Below are 13262 nucleotides of genomic sequence, written 5' to 3' on the forward strand. Positions count from 1 at the left end.
TCGCCTCAATGCCGTGCGGAAGTCATTCTCCATGGTCTCTCTGAACTCCTCCCAAGCCCGAGTTTTTGCCTCAGTGACCACCCAAGCCACATGTCGCTTGGACTGCCGGTATCCATCAGCTGCTTCCGGGGTCCCACAGGCCAAAAAGGCCCAATAGGACTCCTCCTTCAGCCTGACAGCATCCCTCACCGACGGTGTCCACCACCGGGTTCGAGGGTTGCCGCCGCGACAGGCACCGACAACCTTGCGGTCCCAGCTCCGGTAAGCTGCCTCAACAATAGAGGCACGGAACATGGCCCACTCAGACTCAATGCCCCCCACCTCCTCCGGAAAGACAAACATTTGAAACAAATACAAACTTTGTATTTTAGTTACAGAAAAATGAAAAGACCAATAACAGAAAAGGCAGTTTGCAGACATTGCAAATAAATAATATAATAATCAGCCAAATACTTTTTTAGACTTAGTGACTATAAACATTGACAGAAAACCTGATAAGGTTTTCCCTCTACAATTATGTAAAATACAGTAGCCCTTTTTAAATTAGGATCAAATATGATAATTACTATAGAAAACGTGGAGATTTCAAACCAAATAAAAGCTCACACATACAAATTTATCTGGAAAAAATAGCCTTGAAAGAGTCTGAAGGTTTATTATTTGCTCGTGGAGCCTTAGCTTCAATCAACTTTATTTAAAACAAGAAAAAAAAACACTTAACATTCAGTCACAACCAGACTACTTGCTCACATTAAGCATGATAAAAATGGCTACAAGTCGTGGGATTAGCTTACTTACCGCCTTTGTTTGACATTATGCGATCGTAAACTTTTGTGATAAATCTACAACGCCACATATTTTTCCTTGGTATGTGATGAAATATGCAGTATAAAACTTGGAAAACGATAGAAACCAGGAGGTTGCATGTAGCTACTTGGCTCCTTCAAACGTCAACACCGACACTATAAGACTCTGATTGGCTGGAATGAAAGTTCTTCTGTGATTTCATTGGTTGATTTATGTTTTTTTACCTCGTTGTATACTTCCGTTGTCGCTACGCAAATCACATAACAAAGGTCTGTTTTGACGAGAGATGGGGAGGGTTCCTTCCTCTGCACTCATTTCATGCACTGCATACAGACTGTTATGCAGGCATGCCCAGTGACGTATCATCGGGCACTTTTAAGTGTTTATGCGGACGTTTCCACGCATTTTTAGTGGTTATATGCCGTATACTCTCATATCACGTAGACTACACGACTGGGGCTATGAGCACATAGAGGAGCACAGAGAGTTTGTCCTTGCACTCCATCTGCATGGTCCAAAGGCACCTCAGGGAGACTCGAACATTTTCCTTCTCGCATCCACATACAAGGTAGCCTTAATGTTGTCTGATTGAGTTTTAAATTTTTCTTGTAAATTATTGTTGCAAATGTGTTAAATACTTCTCCCCCCGATTTTTACAGGTGTCTGTGGTCAGTGGATGAAAAGCCTGGCTTGAAAAAGATGATGCTGGAGATGATCATTTGACGAGTGCTACCACCTTCTGACTCTGAAGAACAACGGTGGCTTAGTGATTCCGTCAAGGCTCAGTGAAGGTGCTGAGAGCTGCAGAGAGGCTGATTCATGGAGCTTCAACAAAACAACCTCCAAAGGTGTCGACCGTCAGACACATCGTCCGTGAAGAGATTGGAACAGAGGATGTTTTCCTGCTTGGGGAACACATGGAGGAGACCAACTTCTTCTGAACTTGAACTAGAAATTCTTGCTACAATATTAAAATGTGTCAGTTCATGGAATGTTAAGACAAGAGACAAGAGATGTCTCCAAATGGCTCAACATTCAGGTCCAAGTTTTGAAAATGGTGTCAGGAAGTTAAAATATCGTTCACTGTTGACCTATTACAAGTTTGACTAGACAGTGTTTTAACTAGAGTTGATAACAAACTGGAGTTGAAATGATCAGAGCCTGTTCCTTTGTTCGGTCTAATGCTCCTTTTTTCAGACGAATATCTTTTACTTAAATGTGTTTACTGCAGTTAAAATGACACATTGGTTTTGCTTTGTGTTAAATAAAAACTTTCAAAGGTATAGTCATTCCTCTTTCTTATTTTGCTTAATGGCATTTTTTATTCATTCATTCGTTCATTCATTCATTCATTCATTCAACCTTTATTTAAACACATAAGTCACAAAGTCACATTGAGCCTCGAAGACTCATTTACAATGTCTCATTTACATTGGGGGAGTGGTGGCACAGAGGTTAGAAGATGGGCTTGTGATCGGGAAGTCGCAGGTTCAACTCCCGGTACCGTCAACATCAAAATGTGGGTGGTAATGGTGAAACACCCACACCTGCCTCCACCCTCATTTGCCCCACTCTGGGTCCTTGAGCAAGGCCCTTAACCCCCACCATGTGCTCCCCAAACAGGTCTCTCTTGAAAATGAGTTCTCGTGGCTCAATGAGACTACCTGTATAAATAAAGGGTAAATAAAAAAAAATAAAAAATACAAGTATGATCTGTTTAGACAATAAAAGTGGTGAAAAATGACTCAGGGTTTGGAGACAAAAAAGTTCCTAACACACATTTAACCTCTGTTTGAAGGTCAACGGTGTGATAATGAAAAAAAAAAAATCTCGCACACTAGCACATAATGACGCTGACATTACACGGGCGGGCAGGGGGGGGACGCAAGGACGGTGAGCAGCCAGAGATGACACACAGAGGCACTTTGTCTTGTTTGTCTAAATTACATGGCTTTGAGCTTTACAGAGAGTGGTGAAGGCTGCACAGAAGATGTTGGAGTCAGTCTCCCCACCATCACAGAAATCTACACCTCCAGATGCAGGAAGAGGGCCACCTGCATCATGAAGGACCACACTCACCCAGCACACACACTTTTTGCCCCGCTCCCCTCAGGAAGGAGGTTGAGGAGCATTAAGTGTAGAACCACTAGACTGAGGAACAGCTTCATGAGGCTGTTAGACTCATGAATCTCTAACTAGAATAATCACTGTGAAAAATCACATCATGTTGCTGCTGATCTGTTTCATGTTGCTGCTGATCTGTTTCATGTTGATGTGTTCATGCATGCTCATCTGTTCACACAGACTCATGTTCATGCTTGTGCTGCTGTTCGACGTAATGTTTTTATGTTATTAGTGATTAGTGTATATTTAGTTGATGTTTTTATTAGTTCATATCTTTGATCTTATTACTGTTTTTCTTTTACATTTTATTGTTGGATGTAAATGGGACCATGTGTACATAATTTCGCTCCACCACATGTACCACATGACCAACGACGATAAAGAATCTCTGACTCTCTCTGACTTATTAAAAGAATCAAATTACAGCAGAAGTTTCCAGTAGTTTACTTTTAATAGAAGTGATTTGAACCACTTCACATGAAAAAGACAATAATCTTGTTGTTCATGAGATGAGTATGTTATATGTGAGAGTTCTGCTCTGGTCTGGGTAAGGGTCCAGTTGTGGAAGATGGTTAGCAATGTGGTGGCCATTGGTATCAGAACCATTTGTAATATTGGGGGATACACTGGTGAGGGGTCTGGGGGTCCTTCCCCAGAAAATTTTAAATGAAGTAGATGCCATTTCCTGCATTCTGGTGTATTTTAACAGGTTGTTTTAACATCTAGTTTTACCTACACAAGGAGCACATGATTCAATAACTATTCTAAAGTTCATGGCACAACAAGACCTGCCTGACCAACAGCTCTCCTTGTGTGAATAGAGCACACTCCGCTTCTGTCAGTCACAGTCTAAGAAACGTACTGTAGTGTAGCCTAAGTTAAGTTTTAAGGGAGAAATCACTAGCCAATATGAAATGATAATAATAATCACTCCTTCTTACTTATGGCCTAGCATAAATATGTATAAGTATGTTTTATACTGCTGTCTTAGCCTTGTCACTCTTGGAAAAGAGGTTTTTAATCTCAATGAGTTATTTTCCTGGTTAAATAAAGGATACATACATACATACATACATACATACATACTAGGGGTGCAACTAACGATTATTTCAATAATCGATTCATCGGCCCATTATTTTTTCGATTAATCGATGAATCGGCAAAAATAAACAACGTTTTAATTTCCACCCCTTTATTCCAAAATTGAACATTAGACTGACATAGCAATTCACACAAAAAACAGGTTGCCATTTGACTATTCTGTTAGTAAAATATTGAATAATAAAAAATAAAAGTTAGTCAAATATCTTTAAAAAACAAATGTACACAAAAATATATACAAATGTATCTTTATACCTGCACAATATTTAGCTACTTTGTAAAATGTGTCCTTGAGGGAAGAGTGTAACCTGGATTAAAAGTGTGGATTATTGTAACCTGGATTAAAAGTGTGGATCATTGTAGTGAAGCCTTCGTCTTCAACCATCGACAGAGGCCTCATGTCAGTGATGATCATTTAAGGATGATTTCAGTGAAGACAGCTGCTGCTGTTGTGTCCATGAAGTCTGTCCATCATGAAGTGTTGTTGTTTGTTGTTGTTTTCTGGAATGAGAGAGTAAATATGTTTTATAGCATAATTTACAGCAACTGAAGAAACGCCTTGTTTCACTTACAGTGTTAGGTTCAGGCAAAAGTAGCTAAAAGAGCAATTAAACACACACACACACACACACATAAAATACTTAATTATACACATTTGAGTAGATGTAATAAATTACTTTAATTCCTGTTTAAATGCAATTCATCCTGCCATACTTGCAGTGTCTTTAGACTTTGCCAGCAAATTTAATCATTAAATTATTATCTTTGTGTTAGATTTATTTATAAATCACATTTAAACACTGCTTGTACCAATTAAATTAAATAAAAGGTAACACACACGTTCTGTATCACCGTCATTAATCAGATAAACAAACAAACAAACAAACAAACAGCTTCATCTCCAGACAGACTGACGTTACATTTTCTCTCTTGAAACAGAACAATGTGTTAAATTGTAGAGACTCACCTGCAACACATGAAGAGTTGTATCAGCTGCAGCTCCTTCCTCCTCCTCGTGACTCCCACATGTTTACGTTTATCTCCGTGGTTCTCTCGTGTCGTGTCGGTGATTTTCAAAGCGGCATGCTTCTCGTTTTTTATCTTTGTGAAGTTCTCCCACTCTTTGGAGGACTTGGGTTGAACAGTTTTCGCTGCATCGGTCATTTGTAAAATTTCCTTAATTTCCTTTGAAAACAGCCTCTGCTTTGTTTCCCCCCTCGCTCTGTTCAACTCGCGCTGCAGTTTTTTTTTTCAAACTTTATTCAATCAGTCAGCATTGACAATGAACTGCTCGTGAACAAAACGAAACGGCTCAGCAGCGCCGTGAAAGATGCATAATCGCGCGACACAACGAATCGATAATGAAATTCGTTGCCAACGCTTTTAATCATCGATTTTTATCGATTTTATCGATTCGTTGTTGCAGCCCTAATACATACATAAAGCAGCATGATCATCATCTATCATTAGTAACATAAAATAAGTAATTAAAACTCCAGTAGTGGGCTAGGTCTACTGTAATGTTACCCAGTTGTAGGGTCAAGAGACAAACGTAACATTAACACAGTATGAACAACATTCAGGAATTGTTTTTATAAGAATATTATCAAATATTTTACATGAACAGTAAGATCGCTCTGTCCACGAGGAAATGTAACCCAGGGTGAGTTAACCTCGAACAAACTAACAAACAAAGATAGCTGTAATGTGGAGGTCGTGAAGCTCACAGTGTTACCTGAGGCATTTATTTCTTATCGAACAACATTAAGGCAAAAAAGACAGAAAAAAATCTAATCTACTAAAAACTTCAAATTGTTCCTGCAGTGGATGTTTTCATGCCACAGAGCGACAGGACAAGAACTTGCAGTGAATTTCAGTCTGTAAGAATAAATTTTACATTACACAACATATTAAACTTCTCCTTCTTTCCGTCTTCAGGGGTCTCCACAGCGAGTCCTCCTCCATCTCTGTCCTCTGCATCCTCTGTCCTCAGTCCAACTACCTCCATGTCCTCTCTAACTGCATCCATATATCTCCACTTTGTCTTTTTCTTGCAAATGCATTTCTCTTTCTACCTTCTCCTTCATTCTTCTACCAATATACCCACTGTCCCTCCTCTGGACATGTCCAAACCATTGTCTGTCCTCTGGACATGTCTAAACCACTGTCCCTCTTTTGGACATGTCCAAACAACTCTCCCTCTTTTGGACATGTCCAAACCACTCTCCCTCTTTTGGATATGTCCAAACCACTCTTCCTCTTTTTGACATGTCCAAACCACTCTCCCTCTTTTGGACATGTCCAAACCACTGTCTCTCCTCTGGACATGTTTAAACCACTGTCTCTCCTCTGGACATGTCCAAACCACTGTCTCTCCTCTGGACATGTCCAAACCACTGTCCTTCCTCTGGACATCTCCAAACCACTGTCCCTCCTCTGGACATCTCCAAACCACTGTCCCTCCTCTGGACATGTCCAAACCACTGTCCCTCCTCTGGACATGTCCAAACCACTGTCCCTCCTCTGGACATGTCCAAACCACTGTCCCTCCTCTGGACATGTCTAAACCACTGTCTCTCCTTTGGACATGTCCAAACCACTCTCCCTCCTCTGGACATGTCCAAACCACTCTCCCTCCTCTGGACATGTTCAAACCATCTCAGTGTGTCCTCTCTAACTTCATCTCCCAGTTGTTCAACCTGTGCTGTACCTCTGATGATCTCATTCCTGATCTTCTCCATCCTTGTCTCTCCTAAGGAGAACCTCAACATCTTTATTTCTGACACTTCCAGTTCTGTCTCCTGTCTTTTTGTCCATGTCTCTGTGTCCAGACCATAAAACATAGCTGGTCTCACCACTGTCTTGTAAACTTTTCTTAGACCATCCAGAATTACACCGAGCACTGTTTGCTAACACTTAGCATGATAAAAACAGCTACAAGTCGTGGGATTAACTTACCACCTTTGTTTGACGTCGTACGACCGTAAACTTCTGTGATAAATCCACAAGTAAAATATTATTCCTCTTATGTGATGAAATATGCAGTAACAAGCTTGGAAAAGCTCAAGAAGTCACGGTCGCTTGTAGCTACGTAGCTTATTTGAACTCAGCGCTGCTGAAACTCCAGAAGATACTGATTGGCTGGATAAACATCACGTGACAAATCACGTGACACTCGTCTGTTTTGACCAGAGGGGGGGTTTCCATCCCCCACTTTGCACGCATAAGGTGGCTGCACTGTACAGACCGCTGCGCTCGGACTGACACTTTATCATAAAATGGGAGATAATCTTGTGGCCAGTTCGCAACTGCGCATCATAGGTTTTCTTGTGCGTAGAGAATGTATGAGCAGTGCGCGATTGAGTAGGTGCATAGCTTAGAGGGAACATTGCATCCGAGCTTTTGCCTCAGCAACAACTACGGTTGCGGACCGCTTGGCCCTCCGGTACTCCTCAGCTATCTCCAGAGTCTCACCAGCCAACAAGGAACGATAGGACTCCTTCTTCAGCTTGACAGCCTCCCTAACCCGGGGTGTCCACCACCAAATTCGAGGATGGCCACTGCGAGAAACACTGACAACCTTGCGGCCACAGTTCATGATAGCCACTTCAACAATTGAGTCACAGAACATGGCCCACTCGGACTCAATGTCCCCTACCTCAGTTGGGATGCAGTTAATGCTCTCCTGGAGGTGTGAGTTTAAGATCTCTCTGACGGGTTCTTCTGCCAGGCGTTCCCAGCAAATCCTCACTACACATTTGGGTCTACTGGGTCTGTCCGACATCTTCCCTCGTCATCTGATCCAACTCACCACCAGATGGTGATCAGTTGACAGCTCAGCTCCTCTCTTCACTCGAGTGTCCAAAACAAACGGCCGCAAATCAGATGACACAACTACAAAGTCAATCATCAATCGAAGACCTATAATGTCCTGATGCCAAGTGCACTTATGGACACCCTTATGTTTGAACATGCTGTCCGTGATGGACAAACCATGACTAGCACAGAAGATGTTTTTCTCTCCAATTCTACTGCTCTGTTTTCCAGCTTGATGTTTCGCTCCTTCAGATCTTTCATCTCCTTCTCCAATTTCTTACTTTTGTCTTTCTTTTACTTTATTCCTTCTGCTTTGAAATCCACAGCCTTGGTGATCTTAACAATGGCTAACTCCTCCTCCTTAGATAGAGAACTTGACTAATTGGCTTTTATGTACGTGAATGTTTCTGTAAAGTGCCCAGAGACAATTTTGTTGTGATTTGGCGCTATATAAATAAACTGAATTGAAAAAATTGAATTAACGTGTTTTGTTGTAATTCCTTCTTGAAGTCGGTCATCAGACTCTGAAGTGAATTAACTGCTGGAAGGATCGTGGCATTAGAGATGGACTGCAAAGTAGTTTCAGGGTTAGATGTTTCATTTTTGGTGGATTTGATTGTTTTTGGCTGCTGTGGAGATTTCACTGGCGACGACAAAACGTTTTTGAATCCTTTAACGTCAGTCTCCATAACTTCTGACACACACTCATGCGAGAAGAGTGCTTTAGCATTAGCTTTGGGGTTAGCTTTAGCCATGTCCGCAGTAGAAGTTATTAGAGGCTATTAGTACAGTAGTTCCTTGCTACTTGGCGGTTCGTTTATCGCGTATTAGCTATATCGCGTGTTATCAAAGTAAGATTGGACATGACACAATTGGCTGATTGATGGATGAGCCATGGATTGTTTATTTAAAATAAATTATTTTAAATGATTTTGCACCATGTGTGCCACCCACAAGTGAAAGGGAAGCTCCCTCCTGCAGTTGATCAGCTGATCTTCTCTGCCACACACATTTCTCCTGCTGCAGCTTTTTGAAGGGCCCTTTGCTGTCCAAATGCACCGATCGACTTTTCAAGTCAAGTCAATTCAAAAATACTTTTAATTTCCCTCTGGGATTAATAATGTTGTAGCTCATTTTCCTTGTTTCATAAAAGAGTTGTTCTAGATGTTGATGGTTGTGGGCGGGAAGGATCTCTTGTGTCTTATAGCAGATCTGAAAAAACTGGCCACAGATGTTGATCCGTTTACTTGCACTTAGTTGGCCTCCTGGGCTTCAGGATCACCTGAATGTTGGGCAGAAATCCTCCCAGGGCAATGGCCACTCCTCCCAGCAGCTTGTTGAGCTCCTCATCGCTGCGGACAGCCAACTGTAAGTGCTGATGGACGATCCTGTCCTTCCGATGTCATGAGCCGTGTTTCCTGCTAGTTCCAGCATCTCAGTGGTCAGGCACTCGAGCACAGCTGGCAGGTAGATGAGAATGCGTCCACAAAACATCCTTTTCAACTCATTTGAGATTTGGAGCTGTAGTTGAGATATTATTTGAGCTTTTGAGAAGTTAATCGGCTGCTGTTGGTTGCAGAAACTGCCTTGTTGCCATGGTTACGCATCATAACAAATGTCCAAAACTAAAAAAGTTTCAGTAAAAATCCTTCCAGCTGCACAGCATCTGATACCAGAGGAAACATTCATCCAAAAAATGTGATTTACATCCAGAAAAAGATAAATTAAAGTTTCCAAAAGCAAAATCTCAGAATGAAAGTAGCAGAGCTGCTCCAACATGCAGACACATTGAGCGGCGCAATTCTAGAACTTCTAATTCTAACATTTTGTCTTCCAACTTAAAATTCAAAGTATGTCATATTGTAAAATCATCATAATCACAAAATATAAAAGTGTTAAAAGTTATTTTTAATTATTTTAGAATTTCTATGTTCACTTGTTTCAGTGTCATTGATCAAGAAGTTCATTTGTGCTCTGTGCTGCAGAGCTGAAGCTGTGACATCCTGTGATGTCCTGCTGCACTTTTCTTCTCTACAATTTAAGTTTAAATACTGTAACATTTTAAATAAACAATCCGATTGTTTATTTAAAATGTTACAGTATTTAAATTCAAATTCTTTATTTAAGGAGGGAGATTGGAAGGAACAGGTAATGAGTGTGTAGGGCTGGGTACCTTTCTAAAATCTGTGTCAGTACCTTCACTTCCGTGTCGGTTCCTGGACGGTTCTTTTTTCGGTACCAATTTTGTAATTATTATTAATTCTAAGAAGAAGAAAATTGTTACTCATTACAGTACAAATCAAGAGTTTTACTTTTTAACTTTGATATTTTACCATTCCAAGCAGTTTTCGTACATAAAAATAAATAATTTCCAGGTCAAAAGACCAGTTTCAAACCAGTGACATGTCAGTGTCTAATGCTCCCTGCTACATACTGAGGACCTTTTCACTGAACAGTTTGTCTTCAGAAACATCAACATGTCTGTTTTATCTGGACACAAACCAGCTGCTCCTGGCTGATGGTGTCTCCAGCAGTAAAACATGTTCACTCTGAGGGTGAGGATGATGATTGTTACACACACAGATACCTGGTTGTCAGTTTGACAGCACTGACACATTGTCCCTCACATTCCACCAGCAGGTCACTGGATTCACTGAGGTTAGGGTTGATGCAGACTTCTACACCTGTCTCTCTTCCTGAATCTTCTCTGTGGTTCTCTGGGGTTTAGTGTTCTGATCATCTTCCTAACTGACATGAGAACACAAAACATTAACAATAACATGATTGTGTAATTATTGCTCAAAAACAATTATCCAGGCGGAGAGATAAAGGTTTAACTGGTCAACAACATCCTTTACAGCTTAACTTACCTCCACCATGCAGCCTCCACTGTAGTTAAAAGCAGCAAACTTTTAACAACAAAGTTTGTGACTGTCATGCACACACCTCACTGTTCTTTTGTCAGTCTCTCTCCTCCTCACATCTGGGTCAGAACCTCCTGTGAGGAGAAGATTAACATAAATAGTGAACATCAGATGAACTGTTTAACCAGCTGTCTGGATGGATGAGCACATTTTTACAAGCTTTATCTGTTACTGTCAATCTTTAGTTAGCTTCTGAGTTTAGCTAGCTACATAGATAAAATAAAGCTCCACACTAACATCTTAAAGTTAGCGTTGCATACTTTACCATTTTATTTATAGAGCACTTAAAACAGCGACAAGGCCAACCAAAGTGCTGTACAGACAGAACAACAGACAACACACAAAGCAATATACAAAATGAAGTAAATCAGAATATAGACATAAAAATGATGCAGATAATTGGTTCGTGTCTCAAGTACCCAGACTCAAATGATTTGGGCTGAATGGATCAGATCTTGGGGATTTTACTCAGTCACGTTCCATCGGTGTGGCCATGTATTTTGGACATTTCGGAACCAAGTGGACCAACACAGACTCAAGGTAGATGAACTTAAATTCTGCTTGTCTCCAAAACAACTGTGTGTTTATCCAAGTTGGCTCCCCTTGGCTGGCCTTGAAGGTCATCTTATCTGAATACACCTGGAGAACATGTGATCTGACGCTCACCACCCCCTCCCTGAGGAATTTCCAACTGATAACCAGATGGAACCAGCTGAATAAACTTTGTGTCATCATTTCAGGACTCTTGGATTCTCATAGACGTTATTCTTGGCCATTCCTCGACATCCCTTGAGAATGTTTATGGATCTCACTGGAGGACATTGGCTGATTATTACATCTTTATCAGAACTCTTACAGTGACCTTGAAAGCATCTATGAACATGCTGACTGCTCTCGGCTCCCCCCCCCCTCCCCTCTGCAGAATGTCTGTCACTATGTGCTTGTTTGTGCGAGGTGTTTTTTTAATATTAGAGGTTTTTTTTCTCAGGCAAGAAAAAAAAAGTCTGATAGGAATTTTTTTCACCTCCAACTCCTACATGTGCCCAGTTAACCACTTTTTACTGTCTGTCCAAACAGGTCTCACTTGTAAATGAGTCTTTGAGGCTCAATGTGATTTATCTGTTTAAATAAAGGTTTAATACACCGACCGACACAGTCTGGTCGGTGCCATAAAAGAACCTTGGTTCGGTACTCAGCCCTGTGAGCGTTATTGCAGCCTGGTACATGTCAAGACAAAGTTTACTGAACTTAACTCAGCTTGGACTACTGTATCCTTCCTTCAAGGCTTTTCTCTTATCGTGGGTGGGCGTGGTCCCTAACACCTGCGATAAACGAGGGAGTACTGTATTACTTAGAATAGTCCCATTAGATGATTTGAAGTCTTCTGTGTTCAGTAGAGAGGTTTTATAAATCTCATGTTTGTTCCAGTTTATACATTTCAGGGATTTGCTCTGAAAGAGGTTACCTCATGTGTGCTCCCTCCGTCATCTTCCCAGAAGTCCTGACTTCCTGTGTGTGTGTGTGTGTGTGTGTGTGTGTGTGTGTGTGTGCATGTGCGCGTGTGTGCGTGTGTGTCAGTGCTCGTGGCAATGCAGAGAGTGAACTCATCACTACGTGGGAACAACCCCCAGCTCACCTTGACCTGCCTGATGACTTCTGACCTCCTGCTTCCAGAGGTGTTTCCGTCTGCTGCAACACTTTATCACCACGAGCTGCAGCAGCTGCAGAGACAGGCCGCGCAGGTAGACACACTCACGTGAAGGCACACACATGCCAGGTGTTCGGTTCACCACAGGTGTTTTTGGTGTTGGCTCCAGGGCGAGCTGCAACAGGAGGAGCTCTTTGTTGCCGTGGAGATGCTGTCAGCTGTCGCTCTCATCAATCAGGCCTTGGAGGCGAGACATGTGCAGAAGTTCAGCTCGTCATTGGTCAGTCCATCTGTGGGCCTCTCTGATGTAGACCACGCCCTGATGAACAGGTGCAGCTCCGCCCCGTGTGACCTGGAGACGTCCTCGCTGTGGCTGACCCTCTCCTCTGCTCCTCAGGTACCTGCAGCACTTGGCAGGTGAGCAGCAGCAGCTGGACACACATCTGCTCACCTGGAACCAGCTGCAGGAAGGAGTCCAAGCTGTGAACACACACGTGCAGGACGAGCACCAGAGTAATTACACACACATCACACAGACACACAGCACACACAGACACACGCAACACAGAGACACAACACACACAGACACACAACACAAAGAGCAACACAACACAGAGACTCACACAGACACACGCAACACAGAGACACACCACACACAGACACACAACACAAAGAGAGACACAACACAGAGACTCACACAGACACACGCAACACAGAGACACACAACACACAGACACACAACACACAGAGAGACGCAACACAGAGACACACAACACACAGACACACAACACAAAGAGAGACACAACACAGAGACTCACACAGACACACGCAACACAGAGACG

At 42.0% G+C, this 13262-nt stretch overlaps 1 protein-coding gene across 1 annotated transcript in view; it reads left to right on the forward strand.

Moving 5' to 3' along the window:
* Positions 1-13262, forward strand: part of LOC119409767 (ras GTPase-activating-like protein IQGAP3) — a 143551-nt gene that overhangs the window by 19208 nt on the left and 111081 nt on the right. Inside the window, 3 exon segments of the mRNA XM_037676665.1 lie at positions 12351-12514; positions 12590-12750; positions 12818-12933. Coding sequence (XP_037532593.1) covers positions 12351-12514; positions 12590-12750; positions 12818-12933 — 441 coding nt within the window.

This window comes from Nematolebias whitei, chromosome 5 (genome assembly GCF_014905685.2).
Source record: "Nematolebias whitei isolate Nwh7 chromosome 5, NemWhi1, whole genome shotgun sequence".
NCBI classification, from domain to species: Eukaryota; Metazoa; Chordata; class Actinopteri; order Cyprinodontiformes; family Rivulidae; genus Nematolebias; species Nematolebias whitei.